The following is a 25,855-nucleotide window of genomic DNA, read 5'->3' as shown; positions in this document are numbered from 1 at the left end:
ATTGCGACAGCTGATACTATATATATATATTTAAATGCAAATAAAAATATGATGTTTTATATGTTTGTCCCCTGTGCTACTTGTTTGCTTTGATGAAGGTAAAAGACGAGCTTTAAGGGGGAATGACCTCAATCAGCTGTTGATCAGCTGGCACTAGCTCTCGACTCAAGGCGGAAGCAGGGTGAATCATGCACAGGCGCACTGGGGTTGTTTTTCACAAAAACCGTTTTAAGTGAGGTGGTAGGTATGATATCCCCGTCTTTTGTACAGACCAAAAGCTGGGCAACAGCATCTCTGACTGTCCAAATCCAGATGCTCCTTTTTAATATCGCAGTGGTCGTGCCTGCTGTTTTTGCAGCTAAAGGCACTGATCAGTGGTGAAGATCCTACTTTTCAGATTTTTTTTGTACTTTTTTTTATAGTCACGTATATCTGCATAGATATATAACCATGGTGCTGGGAAAGGTGAAGAGTTTTACAATAAGCTATGACTGTCCTAATGATAACAATATACCCGTCTATGCCAGCGGAGATTCAGTCTCTGGACGGGTGATTATAGAAGTTACTGGTGAAATCAGGGTGAGATCTCTTGCAATCCATGCAAGGGGACAGGCGAAAGTGCGCTGGACGGAATCGAGAAACGCTGGTTCTAATACTGCCTATACTCAGAACTACACTGAAGAAGTAGAGTATTTCAACCACAAAGACCTTTTAATCGGACATGATAGAGGTAAGCTTGGAACTGTAGCAAATAATCTTTATGGTCTGAGAGTTTGTATTGTTTGAAGTCTTTGTGCAGCTTACTGTAACCCTACTGTAAAATGTGAGCAATGGAACTCCGATTGTACAATCTTTTCAGAATGGTGCAGTGTTTATGTCATAAAACGTTGTTATGATCAGTATTAAGGTAAAGGTTTAAAATTGCATTTGACATAACTTCATAGATGTAAAAGTTCGGTATCCTGTCACTCACCTTTCATCGCCAATTTGTTGGCCAATGAGTGGTGAGATTTTGCACAGGGTGGCTAGCAAATGTTTTAAAGCAAATTTTCGTGACAATATCTCGCCGATTTTTGTTGTAATTCTACTGCACCGATTCATAGGGATCCCTTATTCTTTCTGTTCATGACCGTCATTTTGTCATACGTGAAAGAAATCCATAAGATTACATTATTGAATTCTAACGACAATTTCATCCACCAATGCTTTTTTTGCCATTTAGTGTAGAAACCTACTGTATAAATTGCAATACAAATGAAATACCTGAATGTCTTTTTTCAAAATTGCAGTGTGTATGTAGTGACTTCCAGACTAAGTCCTTGAATTTGCATTGCGAAGATGTTTTCGAAAACTGGTTCTTTTATTTTAAAAATCTTAATCAAATGATTACTAAATTGATACAATGGTGATATTTAATCTCAATGTGATGTGCTATGTAGTTTACAGTAACATTATTCGATACCATCACTTAGAGGTGCATTGACATTAAATTGATTTTATTTTGTAGATTTCTGCAATGACATCGCTTGACCCAATATTATATTTGTAAATTATATTAAACAATTGCAAATCTATTGTCTATTCAGTAATATTCAAAGAATGGTTAGCTGTTTTCCTAAGTTTCCACCCTTTGTTCAAAGCGGTTCAATCCTGTTTGGGACAAGCATTTGGGGGAGGGAGGGGGATGTGAGTCTTCTCTTCGCTCATTGGCTTACATCGTCAGATGGTGAGGATGACTTAATGCTATTTTGCAGGAAAACAATTTGCAACAGCTGCTTTGCACCTTCGTTATACATGTATATTCCCAATGAAAATATATTTTTTCCTTGACATGACCTTTTCCACATCCGTGTATGGATATAGGTCTCATACCATACCAATTCAATTTGCAAATCTCCCACGATAAAATTGCATTATTTCAATCTAATTTTATGGATACCTAAAAGAATGTGAACCCGCAGCATGTTTTTTTTTCCCCTTGCACACATATGCATCAAACTCGAACTCCCCGGAGGAGGATCAGTTAATATGAACACAACTGTGATTATTTGCTTCAATCCTGCTGACTGAAAAGGCAGAGATATACAATTTTATTTCTGGTTTCTTAAAACAAACGTGAGATTATATAGTTTGCCCAGTACATCATGTAAATGATTTGCAGTCGCCATTCATTCAACTGTAGTATAATTTCTACCATTTTGCAATGAAGTTTGGTGTTACCAAGTTTCTGTCGTTTAGCTTGGCTTTGTTGCATTTGCTCCTCCCCGACCTGCTGATTGGTTCCTCTGTTTGTTAGACTGTTGCTAAGGCGCCGTTAACTTCAGATTGGTCAGTGGCACTGTCTATCATGTCGTTTACTCTGCATCAGTGATCTGCTCAAAAAAAATCTTGAGTTCAAGGCCTTTTATTTAAAAAAAAGGATGGATTTAGTACAACAGAGACGTGGCAGAAATGCATCGTTAGATTGTATTATCGATGTACTTCATTCCTGAGAATAGTTGCAATTCCCAATTTCCCTTTTAATTGAATGTATGGAAGTCAATATCAATCGTATCTGCGATTGTCAAGTTCATAAAAAGAGAGGTTCGAAGTCACTTGAGCATTTTTGGAAAAAAAAGTCCAATGACAAGACATTAAAGGTCTCTTTAATTTTTAAAACAAAATCCCCTTTTTACAGTATATGCATTAAGGAGGAGTTGCAATTTATCGAGCTGTGTGTGTAGCCCCTCCCTTCCCTTGGTGTTGTTCCAGCTCCTGTCTCTGTCTCTGTGAGCAGGCTGGGCTGGGCTCTGTGCTGCTGATGAATACCATGTGGTTGCGGCTGCGCTGGGCTGTTCGCTCCGGTTCAGGCCGGCTCTCTCCGCTGTCTGCTGCTGATTGACAGCTCGCTACTTGTTTACCGCTTCACTGCAAAACCCGAGCGTGCTGAGCTGGCAGAAAAAGGGGAGAGGAAGAAATCGGCATTAAACCACGGCCAGAACCTTGCAGGGAAATAAAGTTGAACAAGAAAGGGTTTCAAATAATCTTATTTTTAATCATGCAACTTTTTTTAAAAACGCAACTTTATTTTATTTAGTGCAACATTATTTTTTTTTATTTTTAACCATGACCACGCTATGAATGGGAATTGATCTTAAAAATGCACCGTTAGGATTTTGCACGTTCCGTGTGATTTGACACTTCATTTTTTAAAAAAGACACATTCCTTATTAAAAGTTTAATTTCGTTCATGGTATGGGGAGGGAGTCCCAATTCCGGTATTACAGGTGCAGTGTTCGAAAAGACGCTGTCAGTGAAGAGAAGCCAGCATCAGGTTGCTGTGGGGATTTTTTTTGTTTTAAAATCCTTGTCTGACGGTAAATCCATGACTTAGCAATGGAAAAGGGCTCGAGGTAGTTGAGCAGTCACGTCATTGCGGAGAATAAGAAAGGTCAAACTGTTTATCCTTAAAATAAAAAACCTCCAAAGACTCGACTGTAGCTGTGCAAGGGTGGAGCTGCTCGGACCTTATAGCTTCTGATAGGGCCACTTTAAACAACGCTGGAGATCGCCTGGTAACAGTCAACCTTAACTGTACCTTCGCCATTTCCTGAAGGAGTAACGTCCTCATTGCTAGGAACCAACAGGACGAATTGTTAACTGCATTATCTTAATCTATTTATAGGCAGCAAGAACACCACTACCTTTTGTTTCGCAATTTCCTACTTGAACATCAAGTACTGGAGTATTAGACTTAAAAAAAATACTCGTCTACATTTAGACTATTCTGCTAACGAAGATTATATAATTGGCATTTAATTGCTGCAGCCTATCCATTTCAGCATTCGGTTACAAAAAGCCCTAGTCATTCCAAGAGCACTGTAATATGCCACTCAATTGTATCAAACTGTCGCCTACAGTTCCCAAATAAGTCCCTCTTGGCAACTAGGAACAATGTACATAAATAGCAGATTTGCAAACATCACCCACATTCTAAGAATTTATTTTTAAAACTGGAATTTTTAGCTATTTGTACAGTTTATTAACAGTGATAACAACTTGACATTCTCATATAGCTACAGAGTTCTTATTGAAGTCTACTATGTTCCTCATGAACTGTACCAATTGCCTTTATTACATTAATATCTTGAGTATTAATGTTGCCTGGAAGTTACATCAGTGTTATGATTAGATTAGATTAGATTCCCTACAGTGTGGAAACAGGCCCTTCAGGCCAAAAGGTCCACACCGACCCTCAGAGTAACCCACTCAGACCCATTTTCCTCTGACGAAAGCACCTAACACTATGGGCAATTTAGCATGGCCAATTCACCCAAACCTGCACATCTTTGGACTGTGGGAGAAAACCAGAGCATCCGGAGGAAACCCACGCAGACACTGGGAGAAAGTCACCCGAGACCAGAATCGAACCTGGGACCCTGGTGCTATGAGGCAGCAGTGCTAACCACTGAACCACTATGCTGCCCTGTGCCATTATATTCCCCTAAATTACATCTGTCACAAACAGATTGTGTTACAAACTAAATTGTTGATAGATTGGACACTATTATCAGTTGGTATGCATTCAATGTGTATATCTACATGATTCAAATTATTTGTTTGCTACTTCACAATATTTAATCTTTTTTTTTCAGATGATGATGATTCTGAAGAAGGTCTCACCACTATACCTTCAGGCAAACACGAATACCCATTCAGCTTTGAGCTTCCACAGATGTAAGATTTGCATTTTTCTTTGCGATTCTTGTTTTTATTGCTCAAAATATTTTTTAAGTGTGTATAATTGTAGGTTTATGTCACTGATCTTCTTGTTTCAGATTTCCCTGATTCCTTGTTCAAAGCCCATTTTACTTGGGTGAGATTTTTATAAAGAAACCTGTTGAGTCCATTTCATCATGCCCTTTCACATTAACAATCCTAATATCTTGCCAACACAAATATTTTTTCATGTGTTAATTTCTGGCCACCCCAATATTTCTAGTCACCTATTTCCCTTAATCCTCTCAGTCTAGAAATCCATAGATTGGTCAACATGGAAACAGATTTTGGTCAAATTGGTCCACAGCTGTTGTTTTGTGCTGCATGTGACCCTCTTCACAGCCTCTTCCTTTAATTTTCAACTTGTTTCTCCTTCATGTTGACCTAGCTTCCCCTTAAAGCACAACTTGTCATGTCTGCTTTGTGTGGTAGTGAGTATTGAATACTGTCTATTATGCAGATAAATAAGTCTCTGCTGAATTCTCCAGTGCATTTATTAGTGATTATCTTAGAACATGTATCTGTTTTCTTCATTTATCTGGACAAAACCTCTTGGCATTTATCATATCAAAATTTCATCTTAATGACCCTATCATTCACCCATTAGACACTTCTTCCCTAGCTCAGTTACATATTTTAAAGTCTTTGTTGGAGACTTGCAGTATGATGAAATAAGACTTCTGAGGTATTTTGCAATCAAAATTATTGCAAGTAACTAAGTTCCTGTGTACTTTTGAAAGACTTTCTTCAGTTACTCCTAATTGATTGTCCCAATTTGGTTAATCTAAACTTGATTCTGCTGTTGTTAATTAGTATTATACTGTGTTTGGCCATTCCCTTATGATCCTTTTTCTTCTGCAGACCATTAGCTACCTCTTTTGAAGGCAAATATGGCAGTGTGCGCTATTGGGTGAAAGCTGAACTGCACAGGCCATGGATGCTGGTAATGAAAGTGAAGAAGGAATTCACAGTCTTTGAACACATTGACATTAACACTCCATTGTTGCTGGTATGTGCTCGAAACCTTTGCAAACTTACCAGAATTCTATAGATTTCGCCAGACATGGACATTCATAATTCAGTGTGAAAGGATACAAGACATTTATAAGTTCCCAATAATTGAAATCAACTTGCTGCAGTAGAACAAAACAATTATTCTCTGGTTGAAACAGCAAAGCTACAATCATTAGAAAGCTTTAGAGAAAAAAATATTGCTGTTACAATTTTTGTGAAGCAATTGCAGTTTTAGCAAAACCTACATCCTTACATTTGATATAGATTATTTTTTAAACTTGCAATAAGATAATAGCTATTTATCAGTAATTTCCTATCAATGACAGTGACTATATATAACTTAAAATAGTGCGACAAATCCTTCTAAGAGATTAAACAGTTTTTCCGAACATGAACACTTTTAAAACTGACACGATCGCTCTCATTTAAAAAGAAATGCCATGTACTTCTCTTTTTTTTTTAAAACTCCAATTCTGATTAATTTGTTGTGAAAATGATGCCAATGTTTAAAATTTTCACAAAGTTTGGTTCAGATCTTCAAAATAAACTTTTGAATTAAAATATAATTTCTCCACTACCACACCCCCCCCATTAAGTTGTACAATTGTAATTTTGGTTCACAACATCAGCTATAAGTGTTTGAGAATGTACAGTAAAAGGGAAAGCATACCAAAGTAAGACTAAGGGGGCATCATGACTATGCTACATCCAATCATTAACTACCATATACAAGCATTTCCAACGAGTACGTCATTGGCTAATGACCAGAACAGAACTTTTACTCAAACAATGCATGTTCTTAAATGGATTTTAATAACAATGAATACATTTATGATCATTCCTCTAAATATTGACACTAATTTCCCCTTTTTATAAATTTTCATAGAGGTCTATGGGATTTTTGACAATAATGGTCAAAACTTTGTAAACTTCACAATAAATTGAAACTCTTCTGACCAGTGGTGTTTCAATGTTATTAATTATAACTTGTCCATTAAGGGTGGTGGGATACTGTGCACAAAATGAGACTGAAATTAAGCACTCTTGTGCATTGTGAAAATTGATTAAAATGCCTGTAGTAAGATTCTCTGTATAATCATTAATATCTTGCACTTGAAAGTGTATAGCAGAGATTTTTCAGGTATTTTGCTATTACTATAGCTCCATATCATCCTGAGAGACTGTGTCTATTCTGAAGGGGAGCAGGGGTATTCACTGTGCTTTCTGTTCTTTTTGCAGTCACCACAGGCAGGCACAAAAGAGAAAACTCTTTGTTGCTGGTTCTGTTCCTCAGGCCCAATATCCCTAAGTGCCAAAATCGAACGGAAGGGCTACACACCAGGTAAAAATCTGGAGCACTGAAAATTAACTAAATTCTCGGTCTATGCTAAATTAACTGATTTCAGGCGGGCGGCAGAATTGGTGCTACAACTGATTTCAGTATGTATGGACTGAGACAGAAAAATTCAGCCAAGATTCTCGTTACAAAATTGCTATCCCATTATCCCTACTTCCAACCACCCTTACTGGAAAGTGCACAAATATAACGTTCTGTTTAGGAGAGAGTTAGGTTTGGCTGCATTTACTCAAACTTATCAAATTGCCTATTGTCAATTATTGCCCTTGCCAGGGCTAAGCTGACCAATCTACATGTTTAGATCACATACCAGAATATCATTGGTGGTAATGGGACCATATATTGGTATGAGTTGCTGTTTCAGGAAAGGAAAGGAGAGATCTGTGCAGGGAAGAATCTTTACAACAAGAACAATCAAATTTGCTTAATTAGTTTTGCATTCTATCAGTGCTTTTTCTTCCCCAAATCTTATCTTTTATTTACAATAAATTAAGTAAAATCTATTTATTTAACTCTGTCTACCTGTTAATGCATAACTATAAAAGAAACAAAATGGCTGCTGATTTCCAAAGACAGTGCTGAGATCAATGCTACATTGTTGTCATTTTTAGTAGAAAGTGCCTTTGCCTCTGAAAGCACAAATAGTCTTAATACAGAGCTGATTAAATAGGTTGTTTTTTTTTGAAATAGGACTTCAAATTGCTACCTTAAATGAGACCAGGATGTTCCAGGTATAGTGCACAATATAATTTACATTTGTGTGTGTATGGGTGTGTTTTTCTTGCACAGGTGAATCAATTCACATTTTTGCTGAAATTGAGAATTGTTCTTCCCGTATGGTAGTGCCAAAGGCAGCCATTTACCAAACACAGACTTTCTATGCCAAAGGGAAAATGAAGGAAGTTAAACATCTTGTAGCCAACTTACGAGGTGAATCACTGTCATCTGGAAAAACAGAGAGTTGGAATGGAAAACTACTGAAAATTCCACCAGTGTCACCCTCGATTGTAGACTGCAGCATAATCCGGGTGGAATACGCACTGACGGTAGGTACTTTTTTGAATTAAAGTTTTTTGTGTGCTGGCATTGCAAAATGAGAACACTAAAAAAACATTTCATTGGTAACGCCAGTCCTTCAAAGATGGAGGTTAGCTGGCTATCATTTTTTTTTTCTTTCCTTAGTTTTTCCGCAACTATGATTTCCTTCTCTTTGCCATACCCAAGTCCAACTCAGTACAACCTTTTTTTTTGGTTAGGATGTTTAGTTTGTAGAAACATCTGAGAGAGGTGGGAATCCTGTCTCAGCCAGTTTCCCTGCCTACTAATAGCCTGCTCAAGGCTGGGAAACTGGCTGTCAAGGAAGGCCCATGTATTTGTATGGGAAATTTTAATGGTCTTGATATTTTTCCTAACCTCTTTTAGGTTTCCATCTGTAAGCTTGAGGAACGCAAAATTCCCCTTTCCCCAGGTAACGTTTGTGAATGCAGGTGTTTGTAAGATGAAGAGAAACAAAAATTGAATAAATTGTCTTTTTTTAATGTCTGTATGTGTTTCTTTCCCATTTAAAAAATTATTTTCTCCCTTCTCTAGATCACCACGCACTACATCCCGGCCAAGAGGGCGTGAAGGTGACCTGCTCCCAGGCCAATGCCGCTCTGTAACCGGCTGCCAGGAGGTGCGCGGGGTGACTTGCCCTGTTTTTAAAACTGTTAAAACATTTTTTTTTATTCTTATGGGGAGACAGTTAGCTTCCACCAATCCCTCCTCCACTGGCCCGGTTGAGATTGGTAACACAGACTTGGGAATAGTGTCATTTTATATTTTAGACCAATTATCCTTTTTTCTTGGAATCTGCCAGTTGACAATTTTGCTGCTTTTTTTTTATTGGGCTAGTTCATTTGTAACCATTCTAGGGTATGTTGCTGTGATGTGTAATATATCTTTTTTTTTTAAAAAAAACTAACATCTCTATTCATGTTCTTCTGCAAACATGTGTGAGCTTGAGGGTATTGTGGTTTCCTGCAGGGAATTTAGTAGCAACTGTGTCATTAAAAACCACATCACCTGTTGCTGTGTAGTCAAATCAAAATTTCCTTTCTGGACACTGGAGCAATTCATTCTAAACATTTAATGATAGCCCATAGTAAAACTTGTGTACTAGTTTATTTTCCCTCCTACGTTACAACTGAGCTCATGCAACACATTTAGACTTCCTGATGGGTGAGGCATTTATATTGAGGGATATTCTTTTTAAATGTTGTTTCTTTTGCATTTTAAAGAGAGCACACAAGCAGCATAGAGGGAAAAACTGTACCAAACCAGAACATAATGTTTGTAATTTGATTATTCAGTCCTGGCCTGAGTTATTTAGCTGGTTTCAGCCAGTTTATTAGTTTGAGTGTCTTAGTGCACCTGGCTGAGAGGAAGTAGCTGCTTTGGGGGAGGGGGGAGGGAAATCAATTGTAATTCTTTCCTGATCACTGTTTGGTAACCTCCACGACCATGTCAAATATGAACATCAGTTGGAAATAGGATTAGTTTTGGTTATGCCCTTTGCCATTGAACAGCCTATAATTGATTCTTACCTTAGGATTTTAACTGGAGAGCAGTGACTTTAGTGAGATGTTGAAGGGTATCTATAGACTGTTAGACAATCTGAGTCACTGACTTCCATGGAAGGAGAAGAAGAGAATTGAAGGGGAACCTTCATTTTGAAACTTTTTATTCCATTGCGGAATGGTTCAAAATGCACACATGTAGCATGATCCTGCAGAAACCGTGCAAGCTGGATGAATTGCAATTGGTAATGGCATCTTTTGAAGGATACCAATGTATTTCTGAATCACCAATATATTTCTGAATACAATTTTTGTAGTTTAACTTGTGTCTTTCCAATAACGCAGTGTTACATTAAATTCCTGTGCTTTATACCTAAACTCAGTGGGTTAATGCACATCATGGTATGTTATGAAGCTGTGCCAACCGTAAAGCTCACGTTTTGATTCCAGCTCTGTCGAGTTAGGTGATATCTGCCAGGCATTGGCGAAGGCACTACTTTTGGCCTCGGTGGTTCCAGGATTTGGGCAATGGTGCTTTTCTTTAAAGAGAAAACAAAACTGCTCAGCTTGCCCACTTCAGATTGGTATCCAAGAACCATGTTGGAAGTGCATGTGCATGGATATATAATGGAAACTGGATTAGTTGGATCCCAATAATGGAATCGCACACTGACCTTCAATATCCTGGTGTTCTTGTGAAAAATATGTCACTGGGGTGAGATACCAGAGGGCTGTACTGGTAGCATTGGAACCATGCTCCAGCATAAGTTACCACCTTCTGAAGAGGAGGGGTAAGGGGAGTACATTGGAAACAGATGCAAAAACAGAGTGTCTGTGATTAAAGCTTCTGGCTTTTTTTTTATTTTAGGTCTACGTGGATATCCCTGGAGCAATGAATTTAACCCTGAATTTACCACTAGTTATTGGTACCATTCCCTTACATCCCTTCGGCAGCAGAACATCGAGTGTAAGCAGCCAGTGTAGCGGGAATTTGAATTGGTTAAGCCTCGCACTGCCTGAAAGACCTGAAGGTAAGAGTGAGTTCTGGTTTGAAAGAAAGCACAATCAATTATGGAGCAACTCCCCTTTGATCAGCTGGTACAAAGAGAACAAAGAAAATTTACAGCCCAGGAACAGGCCCTTTGGCCCTTCAAGCCTGAGCCGATCCAAATTTACTCTCTCAACCTGTCACCCACTTCCTAAGCACCTGTATCCCTCTGCTCCCCACCTACTCATGCACCTGTCCATACGCATCTTAAATGAATCTACCATGCCTGCCTCTATCACCTCTGCTGGCAATGTGTTCCAGATGCCCACCACCCTATGTGGGAAGTACTTGCCACGTGTATCCCCCTTAAATTTCCACCTCTCACTTTGAAATAGTGACCTCTCATTATTGAATCCTTCACCATGGGAAAAAGCTTGTCTTTATCCACCCTGTCAATACCCAGAGGAAACCCACGCAGACACTGGAAGAATTAGCAAACTCCACACAGACAGTCGCCCGAAGTGGGAATTGAACCTGGGTCCCTGGTGCTGTGAGGCAGCAGTACTAACCACTGAGCCACTGTGCCGCCCCAAAGAATAAGAATAAAATGCTTTGGGATTTTCCTTAATTCTGCTTGCTAAAACTATTTCATGACCTCTTTTAGCCTGCTTGATTTCTCGTTTAAGACTTGTCCTACTCTTCCGATATTCCTCAAGGGCCCGATCTGTTCTTAGCTGCCGAGGCCTTATGCATGCTTCCCTTTTCCTCTTGGCTAGTTGTACAATTTCTCCTGTCATCCACGGTTTACAAATCTTGCCCTTCCTATCCTTTGCCTTCAACGTGACATGTCTATTCTGCACCGTCTTTGAAAGCCTCCCACATATCAAATGTGGACTTCCCTTCAAATAGCTGTAGAAAGACCATCTGATGTAACAGTAAACTCAACAGACTTCGCATCCAAGGTTGGGTCACTGACCTGGAGTTAGCTAACCTAGATTGTGATAAGACTGTATAGCACTACAGTTGGCAAAAGAACAGATTTAAAAATAAATCAGCAGGGCTTAGTGTTCCTGGAGGCTATCCAATTGCATCTGTTGGAAGACATGAACATGTGAAAGTTTGGATTGAATGCAAAAGGATGTGCATTAATTGAACGGAAGGCAGCTATTTGCTGATAATGCCCATGCCAGCCAACAAGGAACTATTCAGTCTAACTGTACTTGCTAACTCTCTTAGTCCACAGTTTTTTGTAGGTTAAGATTTCAAGGGCATATCCAAAGTACTTATTAACATGACATGTCGATGTCTGCCTCTACTGCCTTTTCTAAGCAGAGACTTCCAGATCCCTGTCATCTTCTGGGTGAGAAATGTTCCCCACAAATACCATATAAACCTCCTAATTCTTATTTTAAATCTATGCCACCTGGTATAGACCCCTCAACCAAAGGGGATGGAGCCTTCTAGTCACTCTCTACCTCTGTTTTTTGTTATGATTATTATTTGATCTAAGGATGTGGGTATTGCTGGTGAGGCTAGCATTTATGTCCCTCACGAATTGCTAAGGAGAAGGTGCTGATGAACCACCTACTTGAACTACTGCAGTCCCTGAAATTTGAGGGCTCTCTCAGTGCTCTGAGAGGATTGGCTGCTGAGGTGGGTGGAATTCCAGGATTTTAACCCAGTGTCGGGAAGGGATGGTGATTGTAGCTCCAAATCCGACATCTAGACCCCTCCATATTATGCACTTCAGTTAGTTTCCCCATGCCGCCACTGTACTAAAGAAAACAACCTTACCTTAACCAATCTTTTCTCAAAAATAAAATTCTCCAGTTCGCTAACATTTGCAAAAAGCTCCACTGTGCCCTCACTCATGCAATCAGACCTTTTATGACAATGCATTGACCAGAACTGCACTTGGTACTCCATAACCTTTCAACTTTTATCCTTCATGCCTCTAATAATACCTAGCTGTCTTGACCACATTATCAACCTGTCCAACAACCTTTTAGGAACATTGCTGCTTGGTCCTTTCGGCCCTTTAATCTTGATCCGCCCTATCATAAAGTTATTGTTGATTCAGTTGTGCTCCCAACTCCACATTTTGTTTATCTTCTATAACCCTTGACTCCCCTGTCTCTTTGACTGAGAGACTTTTTTAAAAAAATGTTTCATTTTAAAAGTGAAACGTCTTTTTTTTTTTAAAACCCATGTTCCATATTTCTAATTTCCTCCTCAAAGGGAAACATTACCCATTCTGATCCCTGTATCCACACTACTGAGTCTTCTCCAATATTCTATCTTTAAACCAGGTCACTTCTCATTTTTTTGAAACTCCATTGTGTGTAGGCCCAACCTGTTCAACCTTTCTTTGTAAAAATAAGCCCTGCATCCCATAAACACTGAACATTTCTCATAACTGCAATTAATTGCACAAACATCCTTTTTTCCCAACAAGGCCCTGAGCAGCTGCAAAAAAAACTTCCCTATTTTTATATTGCACTCCCCTAACATAAATGCCAATGTTTTCATTTTGCTTTCCTGATCACTTACTGTATGTGCATAGTAACTTAATTGTGATGGATGCGCCAAGGCTTCCAGATCTCTCTCCATTTTAAAAATACCTTTTTTTTTTTCTCTATTCTTCCTGCTAAAGTAGACAACTTCATGTTTTTTGACATCACATATGACCTGTCAGGTTTTCTTTTTGCTCACTTGCATGACCTGTCTCTTTCTCTCCCCCTTTGCATACATTCTACCTTCTCTTGACAAATTACTTCAAGACCATAAGATACAGGAGCAGAATTAGACAATTTGGCCCACTAAGTGTGCTCCACCATTTGATCATGGATGATGTATTTCTCAATGCCATTCTCCTGCCTTCTCCCCATAACTCTTGATCGCCTTACTAATCAAGTACCTATCCATCTCTGTCTTAAAGACATTCAGTGACTTGGCCTCCACAGCCTTGTGTGGCAATGAGTTCCACAGATTCACCAGCCTCTGGCTGAAGAAATTTCTTTTCGTCTCAGTTCTAAATTAAGGTTCCTTCACTCTGATGCTGTGCCCTCGTCTTCTCCATGATCATTCTGTCCAGGTAGCTGAGTATTCTGTAAGTTTTTCATTGAGATTTCCCCCACCCCTTGCCTCAGCAAAATCCATCCTGAACTCCATCGATTCATAGAGATGTACAGCACGGATACAGACCCTTTGGTCCAAGTTGTTCATGCCAAATAGATACCCTAAATTAATCTCATCCAGTTTGCCAGCACTTGGCCCATGTCCTTCTAAATACATCCTCTTCATGTACCTATCCAAATGCCTTTTAAATTTTGCGATTGTACCAGGCTCCACCACTTCCTCTGGCAACTCATTCCATACACACACCTCCTTCTGTGTGAAAAAAATTGTCCCTTAGGTCTCTTTTTTTAAATCTTTCCCCTCTCAGCTTAAATCTATTCCCTCTAGTTCTGAACTCCCTCACCCCAGGAAAAATACCTTGTCTATTTACCCTATCCGTGCCCCTCGTGATTTTACAAACCCCTCTGCCTCCAACGTTTCGGGGAAAACAGCCCCAGCCTATTTAGCCTATCCCTACAACTCAAACCCTCCAACCCTGGCATCATCATTGTAAATCTTTTCTGAACCCTTTCAAGTTTCACAACATCCTTCCTGTAGGAGGGCGACCAGAATTGCGCACAAAAGTGGCCGAACCAATGTCCTGTACAGCTGCAACATGGCCTTCCAACTCCTGGGAACATTCTTGTGAACCTCTTCTGCGGCCCCTCCAAGACCAGCAGATTCTTCCCACAGGCCCAAATTGTTCACAGCATTGAAATGTGGTCTGACCAGAGCCTTATACAGCCTCCGCAGTAGAACCCTGTTTTTTTTTTGTATTCTCACCCTCTTGAAATGAATACTTATATTTGCATTGCCACCCAACCCTACCTCCAGGAGAATCCTGAACATGGACTCCTACATTCCTTTGTGCTGCAGATTTCTGAAGCTTTTACCCATTTTGAAAACAGTGTTGCCTCTATCCTTCCCACCAAAGTGTGTAACCTCACACTTTCCCACATTATATCCATCTAACACTTCTTTATAACCAAAAGAGAAAATGCTGGAAAATCTCAGCAGGTCTGGCAGCATCTGTAAGAAGAGAAAAGAGCTGATGTTTAGAGTCTAACTGACCCTTTGTCAAAGCTTTGTCCACTTCTTTGTCCACTCCTGTTACAGCCTCCCCTCTTCTTCAGTACTACTTGCTCCTCCACCTATCTGCAAACTTAGGAACAATTCTCTCAGTTCCATCATCCAGATTATTCATGTCATACATTTACAATGTGGTTCAACACTGACCCCTGTGAAGCTCCATTAATCATCAGCTGTTATCCTGAAAAAGGCCTCTTTATTCCTACTATCTGCCTGCTGCCAGTCAGCCAATCCTCTATCCATGCTAGTGCCTTGCCCCTAACATCATGGGCTATCTAATTTGGCAGCCTCCTGTGCTGTACCATGACACAACATTTCTGAAAATCTAGATAGACCACATCCATTGGCTCTCCTTTGTCTGACTTGATCATTACTTCCTCAAAGAATTCTAACAGACTTGTAAGGCATGACTTTCTCTTGACAAAGCCATGCTGACACAGCCCCATTTTATCATGCACTCTGTAATCTCATCCTTTAATAATGGACTCTTAAATCTTACAAATGGTTGAGATCAGGCTAACCAGGCTATAATTTTCAGTCTTTTGCCTCCTTGCCTTTTTAAAGAGGGAACTGCACAAGCTCTTCAGCTATTGCCTTCAGAACTCTAGGGTGTAGTCCATCTGATCTGGGTGATTTATCCACATTTAGACCTTTCTGCTTCCCCAGCATCTGCTTCTTACGAATGTGCTCCATCTCTCCAGCCACTCCACTCACCTCTGCCCCCTGATTCTCTTGAAGTTCTGATATGTTACTGATGTCTTTACTATGTGACTAATGCAAAATGCCTGTTCAGTTCATCTTCCCAATACTTTGGTCCCCATTACTATTTTCCAGCCTCACCTTTCCAGTGGTCCAACGTCCACTCTTCCTTCTGTCTTACCTATTATAAATATCTTAAAAACAAAACCTCTTGCAATCTTCTTTTATATTACCACCTACTTTGCCCACATATTTCATCTTCTCCCTTTGTTTTAGTTGGGCTCTTCTAATTTTTAAAGCCTTCCCAATCCTCTGGTTTCACACCATTCTTCACCACATTGTATGCTACTTCTTTTGCTTTTGTTGTCCTTGACCTGCGCTGTCAGCTTTGGTTGCTTTGCCCTCCACTTAGCATGTTTCCTCTTCTTGGGTGAATTCTGCTGTGCCTCCCTAATTATCCCCAGAATCTCCTGCCATTGCTGCTATACCGTCTTCCCTGCTAGGGTCCCCTTCCAATGAACTTTGGCCAGCTTCTCTCTCATGTCTTTGTAGTTACGTTTACTCAATTGTAATACCATTACACCTGATTCCCTCTTAAACCATCAGGCGAATTCTATTACATAATGGTCACTGTCACCAAGGGGTTACTTCACCTTAAAGCTCCCTAATCAAGTCTGCCTCGTTACACATGACCAAATCCAGAATTATCTGTTTGAGTGGGGTCTAGCACAAGCTGTTTCAAAAATCCATCTTCGGAGACATTCCAGGAATTCTTTTTCTTGGGATTCGCTACTAACATGATTTTTCTCGGTCTACCTGTGTACTGAAGTCCCCGTAATTATTTGTAATAGTGCCTTTCTTTCATGCCTTTTCCCTTACTCATGTCTTTTTCTCTTTTATCCTTCTCTAGCTTGTCTGAAAACTCTATAATCATAAATTCTGCCATTCCTGGTCATTTTTTTATTGTCCTAGCTCAGTCATAACTGTAACATTTGGACAACCTATGCTGTCAGTTCATCTGCCTTACTGTATTTGAACCGCACACCATTTGGCACTGCCTAAGTTCCTCCTTGTTATCCTTGTATGATGGTAAGACATGAGAGCAGAAGTAGGCCATTTGGCCAATCAAATCTGCTCCACCTTATCCCAGTAACACTTGAATTCTCTTTCTGATTACAAATCTATCTACACTTTATATCCTCTACATTCCAGCCACACCTCTTGAATTAATTTAGTTGCAACTTCATTTCCAATTTGGCTTTGCTTTCTATGACCCTACTCTCTGATTCATATTTGTTTGCCAAGTGAATTCAAATCTTTGGAAGCAGCCTAGTTAAGACCCCTTGGGAGGTATATTTGTCCATAACAACTTGATGTACAACCCAATCTGGCTTGTAGGTCTCACCATTACAGAAACAATCCCAAAACCATAGAGATTTAAAGCTGTCCCTCCTGCTCCATCTCTCTAGCCACATACTTATTGACATTTTTGTGAATTTTTAGCACATTCCAACTGCAGCAATCTGCAGATGGCTACGTTTTTGAGATCCTATTTTTCAGCATTTCTCCCAGATCCCTAACCTCTATATTCAGAACCAGCTCCACCTTTCTGTTTCTGTGGTTAGTGCTGAGTATGGAGCGTGTCCTCTAGCTTTCTCCTCAATGTCCTGTAGCCAGTCTGTGATATCTGTGATGCTGGCACTAAGGAGTAACATCTAACAACCACAGAAGTGGTTTTCTGTTCCTCTCCCTGTCTCATCATCTGCTACTATTGCTCTCTGCTCTTCCCACTCCTCCCTGTGTGACTGAGCCACTCATGGTGCCATGGACTTGGCTCACGCGACACTTGGAGGAACCATCTCACTCTAATGGCAGGTGGAGTTCAGGAGAATGAAATCTTTCAGTTTTGTTGAAAGAATCAAAAGGCAGACTATTACTTAATTGGAGATAGACTTCAAAAATGTGCAGCATAGTGGAATCTGGGCGTTCTTGTGTCTGAAATAAAATGTTAGCATCCTGGTGCATCAAGAAATTAAGGCAAATAGGAATTGTGGCCTTTGTTACCAAGAGATTGGAGTTTAGAAACAGGGGAACCTTGTTACAACAGTACAGGGTGTTGGTGAGGCTGCAACTGGAGTACTGTGTACAGTTTTGGTCCCTGTATTCCTTTTTTAAAGAAGATGTACTGGCATTGGAGGCAATTCAGAAAGATGCACCAGGCTGATTTTTGGGCTAAAGGGATTGATTTATCAAGAATGGCTAAAGAGGTTAAAGTTTACACAAAAGACTAAGAAATGATCTTATTGAAAAGTACAAGATTCTGAGGGGGCTTGTCATGGTAGATGTTGAGATGCTGTTTCCACAAGTGGGAGAATCTGGAACAAGGTTTCAGAATAAAGGGCATTCATTTAAAACCGATGTGAAGGTATTTCTTCTGAGGGTAGTGACTGTCTGGAATTCCATACGGAGAGTTGTGGAGGCTAGATCTCCCATTAGTATTTGAAGAGGTGGTGAGTACATTTTTTTTTTTGATTATCGGGGAGCCATGAAAAGCTGGCACAAGAAGAGGAATTGAGGATTGGGGTAGATCAGCCATGACTGTATAGGATGGTGGGGCAGGCTTGAAGAGCTAAATGGCCAGTTCCTTTGTTCAAATAATTCGGTATAAGCTCACTGACTCCCCAGCAACTCAGTGACACTCCCTCACACTCTGCCTCCTGTAAGATCTCTATTCCATTCTTCCATTCTGTTGTTTTTATCACTTCTGTTCTGATGTGTTATGACTGAGGTTGGAAGGGATGCACTGTTTCCTTTTTCTAGTCCCACTCTTCTGGCCAATTTCTAAGTCTGATTTGTTTCAAGCGCAGTATTAAGAACAAATCAGCCAGATTTCTTTACTTAACAACAAATAACTGGCTTACTATCAAAAACAAAGATGAGAAACTTCTTGCAAACGGTTTAGGTTATGCAAATAGATATCATAAAGTCATAGAGATGTACAGCACGGAAACAGATCCTTCGCTCCAACTCACCGCTGCCGCCCAGATATCCGAAATTAATCTAATCCCATTTGCCAACATTTGGCCCATATCCCACCAAACTCTTCCTATTCATATACCCATCCAGATGCGTTTTAACTGTTGCAATTCTACCAGCCTCCACCACTTCCTCTGGCAGCTCATCCATTTGCCAACATTTGGCCCATATCCCACCAAACCCTTCCTATTCATATACCCATCCAGATGCTTTTTAACTGTTGCAATTCTACCAGCCTCCACCACTTCCTCTGGCAGCTCATTCGATACACGCACCACCCTCTGCGTGAAAAGATTGCCACTTAAGTCCCATTTATATCTTCCCCTCTTCCCCCTAAACCTACGCCCTCTAGTTCTGGACTCTCCCACCCTAGGGAAAAGACCTTTGTCAATTTATCTTATCCATGCCCCTCATGATTTTATAACCCCCTCAGCCTTCGACACTCCAGAGAAAACAGCCCCAACCTATCCAGTCTCTCCCTATAGCTCAACCCTCTCACCCTGGCAACATCCTTGTAAATCCCTTTCAAGTTTCACAAAGCCCTTCCTGTAGGAGGGAGACCAGAATTGCACACAGTATTCCAAGTTTATGTTGCACATATAATCTACCTTGCCTAAAACAAAATCATATGGGTTGGTGAGGAGAAACAAAAAATGAAAACTCTGCCGAGTGCTATATTTAAAGTCTTTTGGCCAAATAATAATGAAACTTCGAAAAAAAGGATAAGCCATTGTCTGAAATTATGTTTGTTTCCAAAATTTATTCTGCACAGACAAGCTGACGGCACTGAGGTGTCTTACTGTGGAAGTTATAGTTTACTGAATTCACTTTGCTTCAGAGACTGAGGCAGATTCCAACATTACAGTTGCAGAAGGTGTAACACTTACCTTCCTCCTCACTGTCAAAGACCCCAAACACCCTTTCCAGCTACAGCAGCGTTTAACTTGTACCTCTCTCTCAATCTAGTCCACAATATCTGCTGTTCACAATGTGGTGTCCTTTGTATTGGCGAGACCAGATGCAGACTAGGTAACTGCTTTACAGAAAACCTCTGCTGTCCAGAGGAATGACCCTCACTTTCCAATTGTTTGCTACTTCACTAAACCATCTCGTGCTAACATTAATACTGCAGTATTCCAGTACAGATCAACACAAGCTCCAGGAACAACATCTCATTTTCTACTTCAGCACTTGACAGCTTTCAGGACTCAACATTGAATTCAGCAACTTCAGCAACCTTTGTCCTCCGCATTGATTACAATTTCTCTGTCCTCCTCCTCCCATGTCTTGATGGTCTTTCTCTCAGCAGAGCAGACCCATTTTCTTCTTTTAAACACATCATTTATACCAACTTCGCATCTCAAATCATTAGCACTCCTGTTTGGTCTGGGCACCTTTGTCAAATGTTCCATTCATTTGTCTTTCATGCCGCAAAGAAATGCCAAGATCTTCCACATTGTGGAGCTTATTGGTATCCAATAACTGTGCTGACATGTGAAGAGTTATGTCTTGGGCAATACGCCAGCGAGTAACCAATAATCGTGGAACTGTATACCAGCAAGGGGCAATGTCTTAAGGGGAAGAAGATCAAAAAGTAGAACAGCAGTCAAAAACAAAGCACTGATCTGTTCACTAAATCCCTGCTGTGTTCCAGGCACACAAAGTAGAAAGATAGTGTGATCAAATGCAGTGGAAATGTTCCTCAATTCTAACTTAAATATAATAATGCATTATTATATTTTCATTTTAGCTCCACCTAGCTATGCAGAAATAGTGTCTGAGCAGCAGCGACGAAATAACCTGGCGACCACAGCAGTACGGGATGAATTAGAAAGAGTTTTTGAGGGACCATTGTTTGCCTACATCCAGGAATTTAGGTACCAACCTCCACCTGTGTATTCAGAGGTAAGAGCTTTCTTGAAAGATTTGTTAATTGGAGCTGGAGTGTACAGAATTAACATCATAGAAGATCTTGAGTAGGGCATATGAAATTAGAGTAGATTGAGCAAGCTGAACCATCACCAAACTAGATCTTGGTTATTCTAAATACCAAAAGACATTTGTACAAGCTTGTTCCTGACTGAAATCTGGACCCTGAGTTTCATGTAAAAAGACACCAATAAGAATACATCATTGACACACTGGGCAACAACTCCCAGAATCTGTGTGCACTTGAGGCTATTCACAGCAAGCATGCAACTGGTTGTCTCATCCCTTTTATGTACTGCAGTACTCGATAGTTGGAGAGGGACTTTGGTTAGCACAGTTGGCTGAACAGCTGGTTTGTGATATAGAGGTGACAGCAGCAGCATCAGTTCAGTCACCTAACCGAGGTTACCATGAAGGTCCTGCCTTCTCAACCTTGCCCCAGGCCTGAGGTGTGGTGACCCTCTGGTTAAACCACAGCCAGCCAACTCTCTCTAATGAAGAGAGCAGGCAGCCCTGTGGTTCTGGGATTATGGCAACTTAACCATTTAGTTGGAGTAGCTCTTTCAAAAAGCTAGTCACAAAAAAACCACGTATAATAATCAAATTCTCCTCTACAATAGATTTGTTAGCTCCTTGCTATTGTGTGTTGGGCAATTTTGCACAGAGAATTTCGTAGAATCAAAACCGTCGAGCACATCTCGAATGCATGCAGAAACAAGCCCTAAAATGAAATTATGTCAGTTGTTAGTATGACAAAGAAATTTGCTTGTCAATGACGGGTGGTTATTGTAGGAAGTTAGAATCATGCAGCACAGAAGGAGGCCTCTCTGCCCATTGTGCCTGTGCAGGCTTTTTGGAAGAGTTAATTTCTCAAGGCTGGCACCCCCTGGGTTGAGACATAGAGCAGAGGTCAAATCTGATCGGTCGAATTGCATTATAGTAAATACAAATAAACTTATCAAGTAATCACCACCGCATGTTATGGTGAGCTGAATGTCTTGCCTGTTGAGAGCATTTGTGCACTGGGAATCTCTCCAATGATTTTTCTCATTGAGTTTTTTTTTCAAATTTATTTTCCAGATTGATCCTAATCCTGATCAGGCAAATCAGAATAGAGAAGCAAACCCTTGTTGTTCCTCCCGCTGAGGGGCTTTATGCGGCTATCAAGCCTGTTCTTTATATGATGGTTTTAAAATGCATTACTGCACTGTTGAAGACAGAAAACTCAACGCAAAGAGAAAATCTGTGATGTTTTATAACAGTGGCTAGACAGACACAACCTGTGCTAATAAAACCGAAAAGCTGTGGCCTGTGACAAAAAGCTGCTGAAGATGCCGAAGGAAATCGTAACTTTTTCACGTGGCATAGACAAGAAGCAGCTGAAGTGGACAGTGGCTACAGTCTGTTATGATATTCATACCATTCTCCTGGGGTTCTCGAACTTCACAGAAATTTGCACATATTATTCAGTGCTTGTGTTGCGCTTCATATTCCATTCAGTCTTGATAATGGCTGTTTTGTTTTTATTTTTGGTTGTGGTGAATTGCAGGCCACAGACTTCCAAGTTAAGTTTTATTTTGGTCTGGGGTCTGCACAGTTTAAAGATCAAGTCAGCAGTGTACAAAACTGACAATGCACTGATGTTATGTAGCCTGGACTGTACCTGCTTTGCACGTGCTCAGTATTGTCTTCTCAGACAGGCCTTGCAACACCAACCTACTTGTGGCTTCTTTTAAAACATCAAATGCCTTCAAGCCAATATTTGTTGCTGTTTGTTCTTTTGCAGCCTATTGTAGTAGAATAGCAACTGATCAAAGACCTGGAATAAGGCTACAGAGAAGATTCTAGGTTAATTTTCTATTGACGGGAAACTGTACTTTGTTACTCCTATTTGTTGCATTTCTACTATATACAGAGTAGTTTTGTGTTTCAGACTGCCTAAAACACTCAAATCTCAGGTGAATTTGTCACTTGCCAAATTGTTGGTATTTTCTTTTTTTTTAACAATGTATTTTGATTAAATTGCACTGTTAAACCAAGGGACATTGCAAAATATGGATGAATTTTTGAATTCCTTTTTCTCTTCTCATAATGCATTTGACCATAATATTTTCTGTCAACAATGAAGCATTACTTTATAACCCTTCCGTATTTTGTTCTCCTGTTCCCAGTGAAGTGGGACAAGATTTTGGTCAACCTATTTTTACTAAAAAAAAACTAAGCAATTCTGGATTATATGAAAGTCTGAAGAACCTAAACACTTTGTTTAGTATTAGATGCTACTTTGTTTCACCAAGGTTGAAACTTTTAGAACCAATAATGGGCATTTTTGTTGCAAAAGAAAGTCAAACTCTTCCAATTCGATCAGTCGTAGGATTGAGTACAAGTGGTCTTATTCCGCCAGTGGCCTTTTTGTAAAGAATACAAATTCAACTGACTTGCTATTCTGTATTGACACAAGTGCAGCACAAACATGGGATAGATGTGGGAAAGGTTTGACTGTGGTATTTCTGCTGTGTATTGTTCTGCTACGTTGTGCAGGGAGGGTATTGAGGGTCACAACATTTGCGAGCACCCCAATTTACAAATTATTTTGTGGGGTAGTTGGCATTATAGGGCATTTGATGTTTCCATTTGGGCAACCTTAATTTCTTTTTTTTTCAAAACTAGGGATCAACAATTGCTTATGCCTACAACAGGTATGAAACCTGATTCCATACAAGAAAAATTACAAAAAAAAATTGAAAAGGGATGGATCAATATTACTCTGCACCTGTCATTGGCCAAAGATGGCTGGCCATTATGAATGTTGTTAGTTTTCTTTGTTTTCAAGACCTTGGGTGCAGTTAATCAAATGGAGTTCGCAATACTTCAGGTGTGGATGTATTTGCTGAAACTGACTTGGTGTGAGAATGCTCATTTTTAAACATATATTCCTTTTCAAATATATATTTCTTAGATATTGATCAATCCCTAAGGTAAGAAAAAGAGGACTTTAGTCCAGTATTCAATTTAGATTCCTGATGTAATAATTAGGAATAAATATTTTAAAATCCAAAATGTTCTAGAAACCAAGTGCAATATTTAATGTTTTTTGTAAGGTTTTTTTCCTTGACCATGTACAGATCTTTTTGTTTTTGTTCTGTGCTGTAATTATCTTTGTAGATTTTGTTAAGGAGACATGTCCTGTATGGTTTCATTTTTGTTTAGCTGTTCGTGTAAAATAAAAATGTTTTACTATTGAATCTTTGCACTTGTTTTCTATTTCTGTCTTTTTAAACACCGTATGGTTAAACTGTTCAAATGGTTCAGTTGCCAAAGGCTCAGCCCAAGCAGACTTCTGTCAAGTACTATATTAGCAAGGGGTCCATTGTTACCCCAGCATGCCAGGAGTAGAAAATAATGGGTTAGGGCTATTGCTATCTGGCACCCCCTGCTGGAAGCTGGATGTACATGAATGGTAATTGCTTGATGGAGCTCAATTGTGTAGATAGCTCATCAATGCGTAACACCTGACACTCACTTTCCAGGTCCACCATAGTAACAATAGAAGGCTAAAGAACCACAAGGGCAATGATTGGAAATTCAGCCTTGCAATAATTTTTAAAGGTGGTGGACTGCTTTGTTGTGCCATCCTTCAATTTAATAAAAAAAATGGATGGTAGACTTTGTATTTGGTTGTTTTGTATGGTATCTATGCACAAATCAAAAGAAAATAGATAAACTGCCTCGTCTCGTTACATCTAAATTCAATCTAGCTATTCCAGGTTTTGCAGAAGAAAAGCCAAGACAAACAGAACTGACCTATTTTCTGTGAAGGGAGAATAGCATTGCGCTTCCTGTACCCAGACTAGAAATGGTGAATTTAAGATGTCTACTCTTTTGTTTTTATTCTGCTATCCTCCTTTTCACCCGTATTAATTTTGTCAATACTGGAAATACAAATGCTTTTTGTCTGCTACTGAAGAGCAGAACTCTATGTTGATTGTTCCTCCCCCCACAAATGCTTTTGGACTGAGTTTCTCCAGCACTTTTGTTTTCATTTCAGATCTCCAGCATGTGCAGTCGTTTGTTTTTCTGTAGTTGGTTGAAAGTCTCATAGATAACACTTCATGTTTTGTTCATTTTAATCATAAACTAAGCACACTAAGAACCAGTGCAATACATATAATGGCTGTTTGAAAGCTTGATTTTGGTTTTCAATTTAATATTCATTTCCACCTTGAATGGCTTCCAAGCAATGCAGGAAAATACATCAATTGAAGCCAGATCTGCCATCCATAGTGTCAGCAAAGCAGACTTGCTTTCCATCACAACTTCTAACCTTGTGGAGCATCATTATCTGTTTGCAATCTGTGTCCCAGTTATTTGTTTGAGGGAGAGAAAGATGTGCTGTGGCGACTACTTTTAACTTCTCAGCTGTAAGATGATAAAACCAAGACTTCAGTGATACTGGTATCAAATGAATGGCAGGCATTTTCCCCAAATAATCACAAAGAACTGGAAATGTTTGATTCTCGTTTATAAGCTAGGTTTTCTCTTTTGGATGAAGTATCTTGATACTTTGGCCGACATCTTGAATACTGAGTCAGCCCCACACCAATCCGTAAGAAAGCAAGCTGCATCAAAGTAGTGATCCAGTGTAGCTCTCAGGACAGTGATGGCCAGCCATATTAGGGGTGGGTGTGGGGCAATCATGTACCAGCAGTCACTGACTTCAAAGGCCACGTTTGTGGATATATAGTGTAAAGTTTCAACCTGATCCTCAGTAAATCTTTTACAGGTACGCCATCTCCGAGATAGGCCACTCTTATTTCAATACTTTTTAAAAAACTTACTTCCTTAATTGAATTTTCAGTTCTCCTTCAATTGTTGAGACAGTTTTACAACTCTAATCAAATCACTAATTGATACCCTTCAAGTTTCATGAGAATGAAATCTTGTTAATTTAAATAGGTTCATCTTATTATGGTGTTCAACTGTCCACATTCCCATTGAGAAAGCTCACTTGGGAGCTCATGTGATTCAACACTTGTTTTAATAGTTTTGAGATCCTTGGATTACTGTTACTAAGGAAGAAGATCAAAGTTTACAAGAGGATATGGTCAAATGGGCAGATCAGTGATGGATGGAATTTATTACTGATAAGCATGTGGCAATGCACTTTCAACAAGAGAGTACCCAATGAATGATAGGAAACTAGGAACCTCCATGGAATAGAGGGATCTTGGAGTCCTTGTCCACACATCTCTGAAGGCAGCAGGACAGGTTTCAGGATGGTTATAATGGCATACTGACACATACCTTATC

General features: G+C 39.7%; 1 protein-coding gene across 3 annotated transcripts; it reads left to right on the top strand.

Annotated features, from left to right (window-relative positions):
* Positions 1 to 218: 218 nt before the first annotated feature.
* LOC122559527 (arrestin domain-containing protein 3-like) lies at positions 219 to 23,790 on the top strand. Of its 3 annotated transcripts, none has more exons than XM_043709141.1 (8): positions 219 to 730; positions 4,635 to 4,716; positions 5,620 to 5,767; positions 7,012 to 7,114; positions 7,919 to 8,175; positions 8,552 to 8,597; positions 8,720 to 8,804; positions 10,556 to 10,692. In XM_043709141.1, the coding sequence occupies exons 1-7, from the start codon at positions 451 to 453 to the stop codon at positions 8,788 to 8,790; spliced, it is 987 nt and encodes a 328-aa protein (XP_043565076.1). In that variant the 5' UTR covers positions 219 to 450; the 3' UTR covers positions 8,791 to 8,804; positions 10,556 to 10,692. The 3 variants fall into 3 exon arrangements, with proteins under 3 accessions (XP_043565076.1, XP_043565067.1, XP_043565085.1); XM_043709132.1 differs by lacking the exons at positions 8,552 to 8,597; positions 8,720 to 8,804 and adding exons at positions 20,367 to 20,521; positions 21,626 to 23,790 and having other exon boundaries at positions 228 to 730; positions 10,556 to 10,718; XM_043709150.1 differs by lacking the exons at positions 219 to 730; positions 4,635 to 4,716; positions 7,012 to 7,114; positions 8,552 to 8,597; positions 8,720 to 8,804 and adding exons at positions 20,367 to 20,521; positions 21,626 to 23,790 and having other exon boundaries at positions 5,631 to 5,767; positions 10,556 to 10,718.
* The last annotated feature ends 2,065 nt before the right edge of the window (positions 23,791 to 25,855 follow it).

The sequence above is a fragment of the Chiloscyllium plagiosum genome, chromosome 2 (genome assembly GCF_004010195.1).
Source record: "Chiloscyllium plagiosum isolate BGI_BamShark_2017 chromosome 2, ASM401019v2, whole genome shotgun sequence".
Taxonomy (NCBI): Eukaryota; Metazoa; Chordata; class Chondrichthyes; order Orectolobiformes; family Hemiscylliidae; genus Chiloscyllium; species Chiloscyllium plagiosum.
The sequence above is the reverse complement of the archived record's forward strand: the minus strand, read 5'-3'. Positions and strand labels throughout refer to the sequence as shown.